We start from the raw sequence: 21,611 nt of genomic DNA on the forward strand, positions 1-21,611 counted from the left end.
AGAGGAAATGTGGGCAGTTTTTACCATAACATTCAGATTTTGGTGCCTTAAACACCACAACCTGCCTTTTATTTCCCAGAAACTCATAATAGGTGCAATTTATCTTACCTGATAGACAACAAACCCTGTGGTATCGTTATTCATCACATGCGCTAAATAGCACCTATACGCCTAATCAGGGCCTTAGAGTCTGTTCCTAATATTGAGAGTTATATATAGGTTTAGAACTTATCATCCTTGCTTCTCATTACCTATGCTCCCCAGATGAAGGAAATGTGTCTTATGTCCCTAGAGGTACGATTGGTCTTTAGTAAAGTAATCATGGCCGGCTTTAGGGCGGTGCGAGTGGTGCAGCTGCAGCGGGAGCTGGCTTTGGTGGGAGAGCTGTGTTTAAAAATGACTTATGTGTGTAAATGCAAGTGAACTTCCTTGTGCGTCCAGCAGTTGTCAGGCAACAATAAAAATATCAAGATAACTCTGGTAATTATTGTCACTGCTGGTGAGAGGTCGGAATGTTGTCTGGTGTCAGTTTCTACTCATCATAAAACAGTGCAGAGGGTCAACGTGCCTGCTGCAAAGACCGCGTACCATGCGGAGCACAAAACCGAGTGTGAGTGAACTAAGAGCAGAGCTTAAAGGCTTAAAAAAATGAAATGTGCATCAGAGAGGGGCAATGAAGAGGGGATGGGCACTATTGGAAGGTGGTCGTGAGGGAAAAGTAGTGCGATGGCTTTGTGCGGGGAATTATGACCATTATCACCATTTTAGGAGCGTTATTGGAGATTGTTCTGGTAAAATGCAGCCTTGTTGCCTTAGCCCTGGTGGGCAGCTGGTTGATCCCCCGGTGATTAACTTCACAAATTAGCTGGTTGACATTTATTACATTTGTCCTGGATCTAATTCTGTGTAGAAACCGACACAAGTTCAATTGGACTCATTTTGTCCATAAAATGTAATCAATGAAATGTATTCTTCTGCATCCTGCTTCGTTTTATTTGGCTTTTTTGTAATTTATGAAAACAAAACTTCAGTGATAACCTAATTTTGAGTAGCCTAAAAAGGACAGCATTCCTTCACTCTCCTATTACTGGTACTGGAACAAATTGCTCTTTCAAAACAACCTATAGAATTCCGCTAGGGGCTGGGCACTTTAAACATGATATCATATCACTGGAGATCAGGCATGGTGCTTACCCCTCAGTACCAAAACTATAAAAACATCAGAAGATGTAAAGTCACTCTTTCTGCACGTGACTGTCTGGAGGCTGTCAGTCTAGGGAAGCCTTGGTTCATATAAATAAAACTCTTCCTCACCCTCGTCTCTTTGACAGGTGTCTTTCTTTTTCTTTCAAGTCCCTGTCTGGTGATTGGTTGGTTGCTTTGATGCTGGCTGGCTGCTATTTGGTGTTACTTTCAGTCTCTTCTAACATGCTCTCTCTTCCTACAGATCATCATGGATTCAAACATCACCAAACAGGCGCTGAACGAGATCGAGACAAGACACAGCGAGATCATCAAGCTGGAGACCAGCATCCGGGAACTCCACGACATGTTTATGGACATGGCGATGCTAGTGGAGAGCCAGGTGAGTGGACACACAGCTCCCACTTATGTAGGCATCTTATGGACAGAGACAGGATTTGGTGTCTCTAACACTTCTAGAGGGCCATTGCTGATTCTTAATGTTATTATTAATTTACCTAGAGGAAGGCCACTCCAGGCTGCTTACTCTTAGGCATATGACTCCACTCTTACAAGGGAAGCATGCTTCTGCCTATACATAATGCATGGCTTGCTAATCAAACTGAAGCCAAGAGGGACATTTTTGATAGTAAAAAAAATAAAACTTTGCAATAGACAATACATTTAATGCAGGTAGTAACGGCAGTGGTAGAGACACTGGTGCAGGACATAAGTCTCAAAAACAAGTGCAGCAGAGAGATACATAAATGAGTCAAGGGTAATATTTTTTAGTTGCTACCCTACTACAGGAAGGTACTATGTAGCAGACTACTTCTATTTAGTTACTTTGTTAGCACCCAATGTAATGACTGTAGAGCCTAAAGAATTACAAAGCATGGGAGCAAGACTGTTAAGGAACCCTGATAAAACTCCACGAGATAGCAATGTCCTTATAGCAATCTATGGCCATTTATTTCAGGTTTCTTGTTGTACAAAACACTGCAGACTTTATGCGAGAGCCTCAGTAAAACACTGTACATCTTAAAGGGTCCCTTTAATATTCAGATGAGATTTGTTTTGTGTCACTTTGTTACATAGTCTACAATCATAGAGTCTTCTGTTGCCTTTGTTAGTTTTGAAATCTGAGCATTTTACCCAGGAGTTGTCAGAGGAGTGGCGTCACTGTAGTTTTTTGGTCTGATGTTATTCGACATTTCATATTGGGTTATACAATTTGCATCCATTTTCAGCTTTCAACCTGCTGATATTATGTGGGGGTGCAAGTCATAGTTAAGCATCTGTTCCATATTCGAAGTGGTCCATCAAGTGCAGTTCCTTTGCAATAATCAAACCTTCAACCACTGCTCATCCGTCATCTCCCGCCCTAAATTGTACTCCTCTTTTTATTCCCTTCACTGTGTGAAGCGCTGTCATTAATACAGAGATGTCTCATTGCTCAACCTTCCGCACGCAACTCTGAATTTTGGTCTAAATTTGTTTCAATTATACAGTCCCACATATTTATTTATATTTTGTATTTATAAAGTTTTATTTAGCGCAAACTTGATCCCGAAGGATATCAGAGAGCTTTGCAATTTGAGGCAAAGGTAACAAATCAGAACATTAGTCTAACATTGGGAATCTAACAGGCATTGAGTCATCTAGTACAAACATAACAGCTCAATATAAACTTAGTGAACTGTTCTGCAAGTTACCAGAATGTTACCCAAAATCTGATAACTCAACATTACTGTAGGCAATGGGAACCAAGCACCCACAAGGAACAGCATGACCCCATCAGCATAGGATATCCAGTCTTCAGTGCAATCCTGTGAAGGCAAGCTCTTTACTTTACTAGGACATTCCCTACTACTAGGCCTGACCCAGCATGCTATTGGTTCTATAGCCAGCGCAAAGACAGTGGAGCGGCACAGTAGGTATGCTGCAGTAGTATGCATGTCTCCGAGCTGCCCTGGGTACACAGTAGAGTGCCCAACAGCACAGCTGCGGTAGGCATCGCATGGGCGGTAAACAGTACTGCAGAGCGTGCTGTATAACACTACAGCTGCAGCGAACAGCACAGCTGCAGGATGCAGGCCCTAGCCCCATTTCTCTCATCTCGGACGTTTGTGCCCGGGCTGTAAAGTTGAAACTCTGCCAGCAGAGGGTGCACGGAAGGGTAACGCGCGAACCCTGCCGGCGTAGGAAATGCTGAGTAGTCAATTATACAGTGCCTCACAGTAGTCAAATATAATAACATAATTTCATAGAGGTGGTAATTTTTTACTTTTAATGTCACCAGAAGGATGAATTTGTTGCCTTCAAACAACTTGCTTGGAATTTTAATTTCGAACCATTGTGTATAGTTACTAATACTAATCACACACAGAATATTTTTACAACCTTTACCACTTCTGCCTCGCAAGACTTTCATTGATATTCATAAATGTTAGAATAATTGCCACCTAGGCAATGGGAACCCAGAACGCTTTAATATTTTTTTTTTTTAATGTGCTAATTATACGACTGGTATAAATAAAAATTCATATGTACACCATCGCCTAAGTAACGGTTCATTTTTAGTTCTCGCTGGGTCAGCGCTCATGCGCTGCTCGGAGTGACATTTAGTAGCGGCTTTTGGAAGTGCTCCCAAAGTGGCTACCAGCTTGCACTCACGCGCACAAGCATGCGCGCTGCTGGGCACGCATCCCTTCTGCGCACCCATCCCTTGCGTGCTTTAGTGAGTCATCTCGATCACTTTGTCTTTCACAGCGATCGTGATTGCGATGACTTTCTCTTTCACTGCTGCGTAGTGTTACTATTACTGCCACGCGGCCAATTTAATATTCACTTCACCCACACACCTCTCTTCAACATTACTTCTCCCCCACCTCTGTCTAGCTTCCCCTCACCCTTTTGCTTCTACTCCCCAACATGTTTCTGCACCCTGGTTTCCTCCAACGCCTTTGGTCTAGACCCCTACCAGCAGCTCCCTTCTATTTTTTTGTTGTTGTTCCGTACTAGATACATATTTTTCGGCCCAACACACATCGACCACCTATCCTATCTCCAAAGTCTTCTACGCACACCCCCCCCCACTCTCGTTTCACTATCTCTTCACTATCCTGAGGCTTTTTCTTGGTCCTGTTGTTTAGTGTTACCCCTTCCTGCCCTCTCCCCCCCTCAGCCCCCCACCCCGAGCGGTGCTCTGCCCCCTCCCCGCCTCTCACTACAGTTTAAAACCACTCTAGCAACCGTGCTCTCTCGCACCTCGTCTCCAGGGGGGATTATCGCATCGCTCTGACGTCACAAACCATATGTTTCGCCATCTTTTCATAGGGGAAGTGAACCAGAAGCCCCATCATGCTGAGTGACGCTGGTTAAAAAGGGACGGTTCATTGAGTACATGGTATAAGATCCATTGGCAGCACATGAAGAGATGCGGGCGCGCTTCTTTGCACACAGGGTTCTGGATTTACTTTTGTTCTACAGGACGTGCCGTAGTTTGGTTGACGCTATCTTTTTTCCGTGGAATACCACACTAGTAGTGACGATAAGATTGGGAAGATGGAATCCTGGTGTGCAGACAGACCACGTCTGATCTTTCAAGCTTTCACCTTCTGATCTTCCCACATGACAAGGAGGTAATTTATGCCTTCATTGCTTAACATGCACAAATGCTTCTTCAGCTCTACTAGGATTTTAAAAGTATTCTATTTAAAGTATAATATTTTTGTTTGTCCCTGTAGTCAGACGAAAGAGCTATGGTTCAATTCACTAGATGGGCTAATTATTCATATTCAAAAGTAATCTCCAGTATTCTTCTTAGAAAATGGTTTATTTTGAACCAATCTTCAAAATATTAAATCATATGCTGGATAATTTCAAAACAAAATGTACATCATTCATAAATGCATCACCTATGCATTTTGAGCGGTGCTCTTCATCAGGGGGAATGTCTGCAAAGAAATCAAAGAATTCAGAAAATATAGCACGGGGTAGGAGCTCAGTATTATCACAATACGTTATTCAGAATGGTGCTGAGGTCTCGAAGTGTAAATAAGAACCATACAGTGTGCATTAGAGCATGCTGCTACCTATATTAAAGATCTTACACTGTGTAAGATTCTTTTTGATTGATTCTACGTAGCAGCGCCCCACAGTCTGGAGGCGAACATTTCGATTCCCCTTACATTGATTAATTTGCATTTACAGACTCATTACATTTTATTTACTTCGGAGAGCTGTGGCCTCTTTTGCTAATTATTCATATAACATATATATACTTGTTATCTGCTGAACAGGGAGAGATTTGCAGCCCGTGCTTAATAAAATTTCATCTCTCTAACAAACTTGGCACATCATTGGCCTGAGCTAGTCACTATTTTTGTTACAGATAAGACGCCAACACATTTTGGTGACAGTGTTTGGACATATGTAACGAGTAACATAGCTTTACAAAAGCAGTTCCCGCAGTCTTTGGTGCTTTCACTACATGTAGCTCAAGCGGTTCTCAATCAGACAAAAAACTCAGAGTTTTGCTAAGGTATCTGCTTCAATCTAAAGTCTGCTTTGCTTTCTGTTGTACTTCTACTGTGTTATAAAAATGAATGGCTGTAGTTTGTTAAAGGCGGAATCTCAGTTTCCTTGATAACTGTACAATACCCTGCTTTGTTGGGTGAATTCTAAGACCAACCACCTTACTAATAGAGACATGTAGTGGCCTCAATCCATGTGAGCCCTGAATAACTTTGCACTATTTTTTCACACCATTCTTAACGCTGCAAAAACTGCTCTACATCAGAAACTGCTAGAGGGGGTTTTGCTATCTGAAAATGTTCTTAAAATGTTGTTCTTAACAATCTATTTAATAATATTCTTTTGATTGGGGAATCATTCCTATTTTAGATATGAAATTATTCAGAGAAATTGTACATATTTAAAATACTGTGACTTTAGTCTTTAGTTGTTGCTTAGTTTAAATAATAGCTTTTTCTCAGTACATAGCAGATATGAAGTTTGAACAATCTGCTAGCTCTCATGATTCTTACCATGAGGAAGCAACTGCCTATCTCTGTTACTACGGAGAAAAAAATTCCAAGCATTCACCTGTCCTCGTAGTGGTCATTCCCATGAAGTCAGCTGAATAAACACTCAAGTCACCAGAGTGCCATCAGGAAGCCATAAAATGGACACAACACAGATCGCAGACTGCCCCAGAGCACACTTAGGAGGGGTTATTGTTTTGAATCTATAATAGGACCAGGAAACCAAAGATTTATGGGTTTGATAGACTGTAGTTAGTATTGAAGTGAAAGGTTGCCTAGCTGGGTTGCTCCACAGAGACCAGAATGGGCCTTCCAGAGACCTTATGGTGTGATAGATGTTGCGGTGAAATGTCAATCACAACTGAGAGGGCTTGATATACAAAAATGTATGTAATACATAATATTGTATTGGTTTGTTGACACATTATGTATGAGCGTTAGATATAGTTTAGTGGTAAGCGCAATCAGTTCTTTAGTTAATACCTTGTGACGGTGTTGATGGTATAGGCACTGGCAATTTGTAAGTGTGTGCCAGTGTTTAAGATTATGTGTCTTCTCCTCTAAACGTATCACATTATATGGGAATCGATCTTTTTGAATTTATGTAGAAGAATACTTTCAAGCATTGCTATTTTAGAAAATGAACAGTGGATACTTCGTTTTTAGCATAGTCATATTTCCATTATTGTATACGATTCCTTATGACCTGCCTTTAACAGCAATGTCTATGATCTGTGGCTGCATTGCCTCTTTATCCTCATTCTGGGTGGTTCAATTGGATTAATTGTTGCGTATTTGCTTTCCGTATGGCTATTTTAGGTTTGAGCCTGGATGGCTTTTTTGTTGGAATGGTCTTCAGGCAACAACGGTTCTCATTGGTATCGTTCCCTAAAAAATAACCTCATGGTGTAAATAACTTACTGAGAATACATATCAACAAACCACCTTATTCAAAAGTGAAAGGAATGTATATATATGTAAATAACAATGAACTACACATAATGATACATAAACAAATTAGGACACAGTACAATGTGTCCCCAGTGATACACAGCATAGACAAATATGGAAATCATAGCATTAATATGGGCTAATGTATTGATAACCAACAACAGTTTATAGTTTTCAAATTATTCCAAATTGTCATCTGAAAGGTTCCTTGTTTGTTACTTGAGTGTCGGCAATGTTTCTACCCTCACATGGAATACTAAGGTCTCATCTGGACAAGGGAATTAAGGGGACGTCTTAAAACCCCTATTATATACAGAATAAGTGAAAGTGTCTATTATAGTGGGGCCCGCATCCACACCTCAGTGCGTTAATAAAACAAATTTACTCAGTCGGAGGACAGGTCCTGAGAGTCAGGTCCTGGACTGGAAAATATATTGTAAATGAACCATAGCATAGGGTTCTCAGGCCACAATCGGCTGGAAAGGCTCCAGCAATGTGCAGGATGCCGAGAGGAAATAATGCCTCATTAGCGGCTTGTAACTGACAGTGACGGTAGGGCCACACTGTGCATACTGTTTTTCACTCTTAGATGCTCATTCCTGCAACAGAGACAGTGCCACCTTTCTTACAGTGGGATCAGCCAGGGCATTGTCTTTTGATACCTTATTGTGAGAGTATTCTTGGTCTACACACTTGACCACAGCTAACTGCTGAGGTAGCATCAGGGTACTGAGTACATTTCTTACATATTGGCCTTATTCTGTTTATGGGGGTTCCAGACGATATTCGCTACCCCCTTTGCACTGAAACTAGCCCACAGTTAAGCATCACTCTAAACACATACTTTGTGTCTGGGTGCACCGTGAGAATCTTTTCTTTGGCCAGGATGCATGCAAGGGTGAGGGCAAGAAGCTCAGCTGCTTGGGGGGATTTTACTAAGGTAATCAATATCTTGTCACACTGTCCACAGTATATACAACATAACCTGCAACCAATATTTATTCATCATTTCTGACCCATGACCCATCAACAAAATATATCAAGTCACAGTTTGGAATGGAGATGTCAGTTAGACCAATACAGGGCTTAGTGACATGGGCAGTGATCAAAAGCAGTCATGTGGTTCTCCCTCTCCGAGTATACAGTCACTGGACTAGGCAACTTATAGCTGGATTCAATACAGCTGGGTGACAGCTGGGGCTCATCGGCAGAGATTTCATGGCCATGGTATTATACTCGGGGAAGACAAAGCCGCAGTTATTCCTTTTTAAGCCTTCTAGCCCTTTTCGGTCAATTCAGTGAGGAGGTAGTTTGAGCCCATCTCATTGTGATCTAAAGAACCAGATGCCAACAATGAATTGTGTCCGGTCCTTCTTTGAAGCTTAGGAAAGGAGTGATAGAGACTCCCTAAATTCCTGAGGGAGCCTATGCCGCTTTGGTTGAGATCCTCAGAATGAGAACTAGAGTAGAGACTGACTCTCTTCATGTATAGAGATGAAGAAGAACGGGTAACAGAAGTAATGAATTGGGCATTTTTAGGGATACTGAAAGAGATTATTGCAGGGCTGGGGACCAGAGGAAATAAAGGGATAACAACCGTATTAATCATGTGCACACCTTGCACAAATTTGTACATGTAGGGCTTCCCTGCTTTGCGTATCAGCAAAATCAGGCTGTCACATTTGCTGAGAGTTGGCACTAGAACATCCTGCTTAAGCAAATCAGCTACTATTGAACAGATCCCTGACTTAGTCGCTCTTTTGATTACGTACTGAGGTATCCTAGGTAGCTTTTACTGTGGTTCGATCTTGATTTTCACTGGTTCTATTATTGATAGAAATCCACATCATCAGAGTCTGTCGGCCATAATGTGGGCAGTACCTGTGAAAGCAAATTGGTTAAATCTGAAGACATTTCATTGTTATTTAAAACAGATTGACAATTAGTATTCTCACTTAAAAGGACAAGGACTTAGTTCTAAATTTGCCGGATAGACTCCTTCTAGGTTGCAAATCACAGTACAGTTTTGTTTGCTGAATACATCTCGCCTTTACAGATTAGCTGGTGAGGTAGGACTGAGTAGAAAAGAATGCTTATCATTGATGAGTTCAATGAAGATCAGGGCAGAATCAGAAATATAATAGGAAACGTTTTGGTTAGATATACCAACTGCATCTATGAACAAGCCCCAAAGCGGCAATGATGGAGAGCAGCCGGGGTCATGAGGCTAGTGGTATGTTTACCATGAGAAAAGCAATGAACAAGAGAACATTTCTGGTCTACTGGGATTAGGGTATTCTTGACACAGTCAGAACCTCTTGGGAGGTCCTACATTTCAGGATAAATAACTTGGTGAAATTCGTGTTTAGCAAAGTCTGGCACAATTGACACAGTATTCGGAAAATCTTGTTTCCAGTGCCTCAGTTGACCACAAGCAAAATAAGCTACTCCAGCTCCCACGGTCTCTCACCTGCCTCATCCATGTGTGCTTCCAGCTCTACCTCTGCCCTGTCCTCCCATCACCTCCTCACTTGTTCACCCCTCTGAGAGGCTTCCCACCCTCTTCTTTTTACCGTCTGCTGTACATTTTGTCATTTCAATGAAACATGCAATTGTTTGCAACGGTTACTGATTCCTCTAATTTCTTAGTTTCCATCCAATCCGTATTTTCATCCATTGGCTTCTCACATTCAGTAACAATCCCTGCAAAAAGGCAGCACTTACAGTTGAAAGAGCCACCCCCATCAACCGGACTATTCCCGAACTGCTATCAAACACATCCTTAAGCCTGTCTCCATCATCTGAGGCCGCTTCACACTTATTCTGCTTACAATTCGAGATCTTACTCCCGCAAACAAATTCAACAAGGCATCCTTTCCAGCATTCAACGCACCATCATTTCTGGGCTCAAGGCTCTGCCATGCCAATTTTTCCACCAAGTGATCTCTTGCCTCACTAGGCACAATCAACTGTAGTAGCTGATTCTCATTCGCCCAATTGGGTCTGTCTTTCATAGAAAAATAGGCGAGGTTGTGACCGCTTAGGTTGTGGCGTGATGACATTAACAAGGATTGATTAGGTATATGCCTACTTTATAGCTCCTTGTGGTAGGGTTGTGACAGAATATTGTGGGTTGTGGCATTAACAATGCGTATTGTGTGCATCCTTCTTCCTTATGATTCCTTGGGGTGGGAATGGGTTTACATGTTCTGCCAACATGAGAAGAAGAAAAGCAAGTGACCAGGCAGCTGGTAGCCTTCCTTAATGTTCTTGTATACATCATGATGTCCGTGAGGTGGCTTGGAAGAGGGCTCTCTGCATAATGTGGATCGTCAATAAATAATCTGGGCATTGCGCGGGTTGCCCTGTTTCTTGTTCTCTGACATTGATGGTATTGATTGTTTTACACATTGATGTTGGCAGTTTGTAGTTGAACTGTGTTTCTTTCTAATAAACCTGAATGGCCTTTGATTGAATGTCTATTTCCTAATGATTTATGAGTGGACGTTTTGTTGTTAATCGGTCCTGTCAATATTGTGGTTGGTTTGAGTTTAATTCCTAAATATGAACGTATGGTGCTCTAGCTGTCTTCATTTTCTGCAAAGGAGTGAAGGATTATAGACTGGGCGTAGGGCAGGCGGAGTGGGCACTATGAGAAGATGTTGATTTTAGGGGTATAGGAGGGCACAAATATGCAGAGGTGAAACTTGATAATGTAGTGTAAGAAAGGGGAAAGGGCTGACACCAAGGTGTAAATGCAAGTTCCCTCCCTCGGTCTTGGTTCTTGTTTAACCCTTTGATTAACATGCTGCTGGAAGAGAGCACACACTCAGTCTACAGGTAATTGCTGCCCAACTCACTGTCTCTTGTGTGCCTTCTGTCCTTGCATGGTGTGACCCCTTTCTCTCTTTTTGCTTAAACGTCTATAGCTTGAGAATATATATGCTTTAGATAGAAGCCTGCAAGCAAAGCAACATTGTTCCCCAGTGAAGCGTGGTGGGCAGACTGATCTCGTTGATGGAGTAAGGTGTATCATCTAGTGTGGGGTATCTTCCATTTCAAAGCATCTCTGAGGGGATCAGGGAAATCTCTCATGGTTTATTACATTTACACTCAGGAAGAATTCCCCTGTTGTACCTTGAGACATTTTAAATTATGCTAACCGAAAAGTACAAGAAAGATGAGAGACATCTGTTTAGACTGCTTACAAAGCTCACAACGTACCATATGTTATGATTGTGATTTTTAGTAATTCATAGTTTTTTAAGTTAGCTACACTATTTATGCAGGGACTTGCAGGGCTATATTTGCAATGGGAAAATTGAAATGACAAATTTTAACAATTTCGATGGTGTTGTCTGAAAAGCAGGTGCGCTGATTTTACCCTCATGAGACGGGGCTAGTTGACCACAATCTGCTCGTTATCATTTCTGCTGTCAAAATGCAGAAGATTTTATGGATCCTTTTTGAGGCTACAAATATTAATGGGGAATAAGACCTTGTGTACTCATACATCCGGACATAGCGGTATTTGGGAACAAAGTGCTGAGGCCCTGATGGTGCATCAGATGGTCTTTTGTGCACATATGACTGTTTATGTACCCTGGGGCTCTACTAGCCAGCTGGTAGATAGCGATATAACTGGCTTAAAGAGAGGAAAAGAAGGGAAAGCATCCACGATTCGCAAAGTAAATTCTGAACAGAAGCGTTTTTCAAAAGGGCATTGTGTGTATTGTGCTGCCTGGATACAATATAGGGACGAACAGAGACTGGGGACAAACTGAGTGAATGAATTCCCTGCAGTGGAAGGAAGCTGGGAGGATTTAGAGAATAAAGAGATAACTGCCACATTCAAATGGAAGATCTTAGACAATACTGATTTCATGGTATCATTCAGAGGAGGATTAATGATGAGATGCTGAAACTGTGCACTGTGCTCTAAAGTGAATAAGAAAGTGAAGGAGTTGTGAGACTGGTTTCTTTCTAACACATGACACGTGGCTTACACAGCTCAGATGAGCATGCATGAAGCCCTGAAGGCCCAGAAGTAGGCCTGATGAAGGCTCATCTTCGGAAACACAAAATGTTAGCTTTACGTCTGGGAGACAACAGTCCTTGGAGAAGATTAAAGGCTGTTGGCAATAGGATAGGATGTCTTCTGATCACAGGGAACACATGCCCCCATGTGCCAAATGTGTATTCAGGTCTGAATACACTTTTACTTCGGTAGAATGCCTTGCTTCTTGAAAACTGTTTTGTGGTTGGGTCTGGCAAAAGATGTTGCATTGTTTGGGTCAAAAAGTGGCAACTTTTGAAGAAGTGAATACATGAGATGGAAAGGAGGGCTCAATCATACTGGGCATGAGAATGAAGAAGTGTGAGAGTCTTCTATGCTACAAGAAGGCGCGCAGTAGAGTATATATCCTACTACTGTCTTGATTAGCGGAGAATATGATGAAAAACTCAGTGGAGGAGCACTGATTTACCATTTTTTTAGTCAAGAGTAATGTGGTCAACACTGATTAAACATTTCTATAATGCAGCTGGAACATTTTTAGGAAATCATACTGGAAATGTATTTTGAGTAAACCGTGAGCCAGCAAACAGAGTTCTCTAGTATTATGTGGCTTGGGTTGCGGCTGCACTCGAAGTACCAGCCACTGTGCTGGAGAAAACTAAGGCCCCGATTTAGAGTTTAGCAGACAGGGTGCTCCATCGCAAACACATGCCAGTCCTCAGAACCTCTGGCCCACTTCATTAAGAGACTGTTGTATCTTAACTTTTCAGTCTAGCCTAGTTGGCTCCGTCGACCAAAAACTTCCTCTGACGGTCTGATGAAATAAGGGCAGTCAGAGGAAGGGCATTACACTGCCCACCTTGTTGACATTTGTTCCTTTCAATGCACAAAGATGCTATTGGTCATCTCGAATTTGACACAGCAGTCCATCAGGATCCCGGAGGTAATGTCTGCCACCACCCTAATGGACAGAGTACAGTCCGTCAATTCCTAAAAAGCATACGTTGGACAAATACCTAGATAATGGCTCTATAGAGAGAAAGGGTTGAGGAATACTGAGATACCTGAATCAGTCATCTGTAGCATAAGGACGTGCACAACAAATAGGTTGACTCATGGGAATGCTGATCCCTCTGCCTTAGCCCTGTCTATCCCCTGCTATACCGTTGATGTTTAAATGACCCCAACAGCAGCATTGATCTATGCAGAAAATGTTTTTTGCAACATTACTGAAGACTTTTAATATCTTCCTTCACAGAGAGATTGTTTTGGAATGTTGTGGCATCAACAGTGACGAGGTAGTAATGGACATTTGCCACTCTCATCACCATCACCAAATAAACTTGTGATAACCGTTTTCCTTTTATTGACATTCAGCCAGGGCCGGACTGGGAACCAGAACCGGCCTTGGCAAAGAGCTCGGCCGGCCACCTCCCCACTCTGGGAGGAGGGGGAGGTGCGACCGTGCTCTGTGCCAGGGCCGGTTTTTGGCCGTTTTTGTTACAGGGCCGTTTTTGCAGCATAAAGGCCCTGTAACCAAAACGGCCTCAGGGGGCAAAAACCGGCCCCCAACCATGCGGCCCACCGGGGGATTGCCCGGTGCCCGCAACGGCCAGTCCGGGCCTGCATTCAGCTTCAGCATGCTGATTACTGTGTCTTCAGCTCTCTACTTCTTTTTTATCTAAGTCCTGGGACATAAAGGAATAGAAAAAACATAAGCTCGAAATACACGATCTATTAGTTGCTGAGAAACCTGATGTGCTCTTCCTTACCGAGACTTGGATGGACGAGGACTCGCCTCCCGAGGCACTTGAGGCAACTCCTACCGGGTACTGTCTACTTCGTTTAGACAGACACAAACAAAGAGAAGGGGGTTTAGCCGTCATGTACAAATCGGAGCTAGAATGCACCCTAGAGAAGGCCACCTTACATAATAGCGAAAGTGGCTTATTCACTATTAATATAGGGCCTAGAAATACCATTCATGGGCTGTTGGTGTATAGGCCACCGGGGGCGGCAGGACAGTTTGGCAACCAGTTTTTAGAGTACATTACTCAGGCCGCCCTGCGCTACAAAAATGTATTATTCTAGGAGATCTTAATCTCCATTTTGATGACACGGGTTGCAGGGAAGCACAGGATGTGGCTGATGCTCTAACATCTCTTGGCCTCAACCTTAAATCTACGGCCCCCACCCATCAACGTGGTCATCTCCTGGATCCCATTTTTGCGAACTGGGATGGTATTGTGGTTTCTACTCCGGTTAGAATAATCTGGTCGGATCATTTTATCATCCCGTTCACAGTAGATATAACCCTTTAGACAACACTCTTTCTAAACCCCCCCCCCCCATGAAACGAAGAAAATGGAAAAACTTTAATCAAGAAGATTTTAGATGTGCTCTCCAAAAAAATTCCCCTTCCCAAAGCAACTCCTTGGAGGAGGCCTGGAATAAATACGAAACATGGGTGACCACCGCACTCGATGAGATCGCGCCATGGACAACCAAACCCCTGCTAGGCAATCGAAAACTGCCCCCTGGTTCTCGGAACCACTCAAATTAACCAGATCTAGACGCAAAAATCTAGAACGTAGGTGGAGATTACACTATAACCCTGAGGACAAACTGCATTACAAAAAGAGAACTCAATACTTATAAGAAAATGCTGAGAGCAGAAAAAAGCTGCTACCTCAAAAACAGAATCAACTCTGCTAAGAACCGTACTAAAGAACTCTTTACCATCTATAGAGAGCTCACGGTTCCTACCAGGCTGGATGCCCACGATACCTATTCAGAAGAGCTGTGCGATTCTATTACAGACTTCTTCATAGGTAAGATTGACAAAATCCATGCCACCTTTACGAAAGATGACATCCAGCCGTTTAAACACGCAGTAGTTATCAACACCCACACTGAGACTCCCTGCCTCTCTTGTTTTGTCACTCCAGAGAAACAAGATCTAGTGAGCATTGCCATCAGCATCCAATCTGGCTCACCCAGCGATGTCTGCCCCCCGGCCCGCTTTAAAGGAATATTGGAAACTACAATAATTGATCAGAGTAGTCTCATTATATCGCTCTCCTTTAAAGAATGTCAGGTACTGGACGCGTGGAAAACTGCTCAGGTTATCCCCCTAAAAAAAAACCCCCAATATTCACATCACTCAGTTTCAGAACCTCCGCCCCATCTCCCTCCTCCCTTTCTGCGCTAAAGTCGTTGAGAAGGTGGTGAATAAGCAGCTCATGAGCTACTTGGAGGAACATTCTCTCCTGCACCCCACTCAATCGGGCTTTAGAGCAGGTCACTCCACAGAATCAGCCCTACTTTTTTCCACCGAAGGCTTGAGGAGTATAGTGGACGATGGAGAGACAGCAGCGTTGGTTTTATTAGATCTTAGTGCAGCGTTTGACACCGTGCTGCACTCAACGCTGCTGTCTCGGTTGGCGGGTATCGGAGTGAAGGGAATGGCCTTGGCTTGGCTAGAGTCTTTCTGGACTAACAGAAGCTTCCAAATGCATTGCCCCCCCTTTAAATCCTCTCGCAGAAATGTAGGACATGGGGTTCCACAGGGCTCGAGTTTGAGCCCTACTTTATTTAACATTTACATGGCACCCCTGGCCTGCATAGTTGAGAGTTTTTGGGGTGGGCATTGTCAGCTACGCCGACGACACACAACTGCTGCTGAAGCTCATGCCTGAGTGTAGAGAAGATGCCATCAACTTCTCGAGCTGCTTATCATTGGTAGCAGCTTGGATGAACCACAACTGTCTACGCCTCAATGGCGATTAAACCGAGTTGCTGGTAGTAGGGAAATCAGCTTCAGTATGGTCGCATTTGTGGTGGCCTATGGAACTGGGCAGTCCCCCTCGTCCTGTGGAGTCAGTGCGCAATTTGGGAATAACATTGGACTCAGATCTCTCATATAAAACTCATGTGAACAAAGTAACAGCAAGATGCTTCAGTATACTGAAAGCTCTCCGTAAGATCCTGGATCTTTTGCCAATTGACTCTAGAAAGACTATTGTGCATGCCTTGGTAACCCCCCACCTTGACTTTGGAAATGCTCTGCTTCTAGGGTTGAGCCAAAAAGGATTACACCAACTTCAATGTGATCAAAATGCCGCAACTCGCCTAGTACTCAAACTTCCCCGCAGAGCATCAGGTAAATCAGCTGTATCCAAACTCCACTGGTTACCTATAAGAGAGCGGATTAAATGTAAGTCCCTTTGTTTCGCTCATCGTATAGCTCAGGGCAAAGGCCCGGCCTATCTCCTTAACCTTCTGACGATAAACCGCCCCACCAGAGACTTGAGATCAGCCGGCAGGATGATGTTCAAACTTCCTAAAATCACCAGAGCCAGGATGGGCAGACGCTCGTTCAGATTTTTAGCGGCTAAATGTTGGAACGATCTCCCGCTCGATCTTCGGATGGAGCCTTCCGAGAGCATGTTCCGAAGTAAACTCAAAACCTTTCTTTTCCCCCAGGATTAATCCCGGTGCCACTATCGGTCCTTAAATGTTTTACCTCTGTCTCGCCTTTAGCTTTTTTGTGCAGTATTCAGCGCGGGGACACAGTGTTTTTGGGTAACCAGGCGCTTAATAAATGGTTTTAATAATAATTAATAATAATAGAGGAAAGTGGTTGTTAGTAGATTGTCCCTCTCAAGGAAAGGTGCAGGCAGCCATAGTAAGGTAGTCATCACTAGCCTGAGTCAATCAAATTTAGGCAAGACAACTACTGTGAAAGAAAAACCCTGTCAATCATTTCAATCAAGCAGACATAGAAGGAAGCTCTTCCCTTTGCAAGCTCTTCCAGGTCTGATTCGGCTAGTGTTTTCATGGTTTTTAGGAGTACTCAAACTGTCACTTAAAGCCAGATCAACCCTCTAGTGTTCAGAAGAGTAAATCCCTGAAGGTAACTCACTCCATTTCTACTTATTCATATTAGTGACTACCCCTCTTCTATGTGTGAAGACTTTTTACACCCAAAGCCCTCTATGTTGCACTTCGCCTCCTCTGACAAACACTCCCTGTTGTAACTACCTTCTAGCACCCCGACTCTCGTAAGAGACCGCTACCTGGTCTGATCAAGCCCCTCCACATCTTTAACTATCTTTAACTATCTTCAATTAGAGCCATTTACAATGATACTTGTCTTTTTCTATTGCACTTTCCAGGATGTGCATTTCTACATCCTGCTTGGCTGTAGCATCAAAGGCACCTGAGCTCCATCACCAGAATAATGCATTAATAATAACAACCACTTATCTACCATCTGCAATCTCCCCGCAGATATTGACTAATGTCATTAACAGTAGCCACAGCTCTTCTGCAGAAGGAGGAGAGATGCAATTATGTCTGCATAAGACATGCTGAGTTGAAGCCAGACTTGATTTGCAGTCAGACACCATTGCTATAATTTACTCAGGTGAATGGCTTCTGTTTGAGCTTTCTTCAGGTATTCTCCTAGAAAAATTGACCACAGACCTTTACTACAAATAGTAACAGAGAGGTTGTCCCACTATCTGAACTACTCTCTGCACTTCATAATGTTATTTTTTTCAGGCGTGCACTAACATTTTTGGTTAGTGGTTGTAGAGGGATCAGTGCTCCCACTCTTCTGAATATTACACTTTGAACTGCCCCATCATAGGCCCATCCACCAGGAGTTCCTTTGAGATCTGGACTGGTGTAGGCAAGTCGCCTTTCTCAAAATCTGGTGTTGTCAGTAGAATTCGATGTTTCCAAGTACAGTTGTGGATCCAATTGAGGCTCAGCAAAAATCTGCAAGTGTGCATTGCAATTCACATACAGATTCTAGAGCTTAAGGTTATCTGCCTTCCCCTGAAGGCTTTTTGCTACTAGTTCCATCACTTGTTGAGGTAGCAGCGGAGATGTGTCTAAGGGCTGTGGACAGTACCTGCTTAACTTTTGCTACAAATCTGGAGGAAAATCAGCACTCTCAAAGAGCCAGGATCAGTAGCTTAATTTATATCCTGCTCAAATAAAAGTTGCAGAAATGTTGTGACACCTTTCACATATGGGGGTGGAGGGTTAACCAAGGGTGGACTAGTTTGCTTCGAAGAGCAGTACAACATTTCTAAATGTTTTGACATTCTTGGGTAAAGACCAATCTTCTTTGCCAGGGGTATCCCTAAGCACCCAGGGTAGGAAGAGGGATCCAAGTATACCTAATTGGCTGTGATTCATTTTTTGAAAATTCATAAAGCGCAATCTTTTGTTTGAGAATGTCAGTGGCACTGATGGAGTTTGGAGGACTCATTCACTTCCACCTCAAGTTTACAGATCTTTTTATGTTGGTTTACTGGACAGAAAAACTGGCAACGTTGATTTTCAGTGTGACACATCATTAGAACCCAAAGATTCAAACCACATTCAATAAACAAGTACAAAGGACAATGTTTAACACTGTTACAACTGACGTGAATGGGTGTCACACTCCATCAACAATCTATTTCCACACACTTTTAATACCAAGGGACACACTTGCCCACTCTTTCTTAACAATATTGCTACACCCCTTCATCCACAGCAGTAGCTTGTGTTACTTACAAAAAGATGCACTGGCATATATAGCCACAAACTATCACTGGGCAGCAAAAGATGACGCTCACATACTATCACAAGAAATATAAATGCAGTCCATTAATACAAACTAGCATTATACACGCTTCTTAAGTTATATGCTCATAGGATGCTGAATTGTAATGCTTCCCACGAACCACAGTATGGGGTGCAAGAACAAAGAGTTAGGCTTTCATAAAATGGGATAGCTTTGGATAAATTGTGATTCAGAGGAGCTTTGCTTTTGCGGGAACCACTGTGGGTGACACATTCCTGCTGTTTGGAAACTGAGATGCAGGGAGACCCAACGCTGAGGGTTGATGGGAGTGTATGCTGCAGGCTCAGTGAGGGTAGGATAACTGTTTCATCTAGAAGCCTATATGTTTAGGTAGCTATCTGCTATCTCCTCCTTTCTGTTGTAGGTGTGCTTCCTGATGTTGTGCCGACGTGTTGTGGTGATGGTGTTTTGTGGTGATGGTGTAATGTGGCAGCTTTCTCTCTGTTGGGAATCAACCCTTCTCCACTGAAAATGAAGCAACAAAGTGTCGATTTTCATCTTTCTTTCTGATGCTAAAGATAACGACTCCTACTTTTTCGCCCTCGCTGAAAACAAGGTAGCCTTTTAATGCCACAGTCCTATGTATCCTCTGAGGGACGAGAGTTAAATATATCCCTTGACCCGTACTATAGATATTTGGCCATAAGACACTTAAAACATTTCACACCAGGGACAGCCATGAGACTACACGTAACAGCCTCGTTTTCGTCCCACAGGACATTGCCTCATATTCAGATAACTTGATATACATATGGTACATAATAAGCAGTCTACTACCGATTGCTTCAAAGGTCTGTATCGGACTCACGACATATTACATTCTAGCTTCTACCAGCCATGGTCAGCATACTTCAGTCATCATCTTAATATATGTCCACTATGATCAGACCAGTAAATACTGCATTCTAGATCCTGCCCACAAGGATCCTCCTACTACAAACTGTATCTAGCTTCTGTTCAGCCTACTACCAGCCTTCAAGAGATACTTGAAGCAAAGCATTCAACATTCCCATATAACACAGCTCACAGCAAATGTATTCAGTCGGGTTCAGCTACAGATCATCTCGTTTAACCTGTATCACACCACATACACCTAAGGTCTCTGAGGTTCAACCCTGGGCGTAGATTGACTCAATAAGGTCTAGCCTACGTATGCACTGCCCCTGGTGGATTTCTGCCTAGTGTAGCCCGTTGCCCTTCTCACATAGCCACTGTTCTAAATATAAGATGCTACAAGGGACTTGTTTGAAAGACGTTGACTCTTGGTTAACGAGTGGTTTAACAATTTCCACCCTTGTGTATCCACAGGATATCTGGTTCAATTCAAAGCAACATAAATGCAGGGAAGGTAAAAATACAAAAGAGAGCTGGAGAAGGTGGGTTTGTACTGAAATAAATCTTTACTTGAAATAGATAATATGGGATGAAAACATAAGTAAATTCAAGCAGTGAGAGTCATGAACTAAGAAGGACAATCAATTTCTCAATAATTCATAACCCTAAGTATCAGCTCCAAATGATTCAAACAAACAACCCAGATTAAATAATAAAACGTGGTTGTAAGATGGCGTCGAACGACAGCATTTAAAGGAGATGATAACTGGATGTCGACGTTTCGGTCTTGGTTGTGTTCATCAATAAGACCTTCATCAGGACGATGTTGTGTTTCAATGCTGTGAACAACTCCCTTGTAACTAGACGGAGGTAAGCCCACGTTTTTGAATTGTGGTGAATAGTCCAGGCCAACTAGTGAGCTATTAAATTTTCTCAAGGACGGCAGCAACACGGGGAAAAACACCAATTTAATAGCTCACTAGTTGGCCTGGACTATTCACCACAATTCAAAAACGTGGGCTTACCTCCGTCTAGTTACAAGGGAGTTGTTCACAGCATTGAAACACAACATCATCCTGATGAAGGTCTTATTGATGAACACAACCAAGACCGAAACGTCGACATCCAGTTATCATCTCCTTTAAATGCTGTCGTTCGACGCCATCTTACAACCACGTTTTATTATTTAATCTGGGTTGTTTGTTTGAATCATTTGGAGCTGATACTTAGGGTTATGAATTATTGAGAAATTGATTGTCCTTCTTAGTTCATGACTCTCACTGCTTGAATTTACTTATGTTTTCATCCCATATTATCTATTTCAAGTAAAGATTTATTTCAGTACAAACCCACCTTCTCCAGCTCTCTTTTGTATTTTTACCTTCCCTGCATTTATGTTGCTTTGAATTGAACCAGATATCCTGTGGATACACAAGGGTGGAAATTGTTAAACCACTCGTTAACCAAGAGTCAACGTCTTTCAAACAAGTCCCTTGTAGCATCTTATGTTTTGAACTAGAAACTGCCCAAGCCTACAAGGGTTTATTGGGTTTCCCCTGTGAGAGAACTGTTCTAAATATGGTAGCTGCAAATTGAATGCTGCCCGTATTCCTCAGGTGCAGTCTACTACATAGCTCACGCAAATGATATCTGTCAGTCACATCATTCTACACAGTTCACTAAGCTCAGTTCTCTTAGCCTTATTCCACTGCACATGGCACATTATGATATCTTTAAAGTTCATCTCATTACAAAGTTCATTTAGTTTGTGTTTCTTAAGTTTAACCCGTTACGCACTCTACCAAGCATGTGTCTTGGATTTCTCCCACTGTACACCGCACCGTAGTAAGGTCTCTGAAAATTCTCTCATTACACAGTGTGCCTAGCTAATGTCTCTCCAGTTCCTTCTTTTACATTGTTCTCTTTTCTCTCAGAT

The 21,611-nt window shown here is 42.6% G+C and overlaps 1 protein-coding gene across 1 annotated transcript in view; it reads left to right on the plus strand.

Annotated features, from left to right (window-relative positions):
• The window catches only part of STX1A (syntaxin 1A), a 443,582-nt gene that overhangs the window by 371,026 nt on the left and 50,945 nt on the right, over positions 1-21,611 (plus strand). Inside the window, exon 7 of the mRNA XM_086954690.1 lies at positions 1,448-1,585. Within this exon, the coding sequence (XP_086810816.1) occupies positions 1,448-1,585 (138 nt within the window). The remainder of the gene's footprint in view (positions 1-1,447; positions 1,586-21,611) is intronic.

This window comes from Lissotriton vulgaris, chromosome 2_1 (assembly GCF_964263255.1).
Source record: "Lissotriton vulgaris chromosome 2_1, aLisVul1.2, whole genome shotgun sequence".
Taxonomy (NCBI): Eukaryota; Metazoa; Chordata; class Amphibia; order Caudata; family Salamandridae; genus Lissotriton; species Lissotriton vulgaris.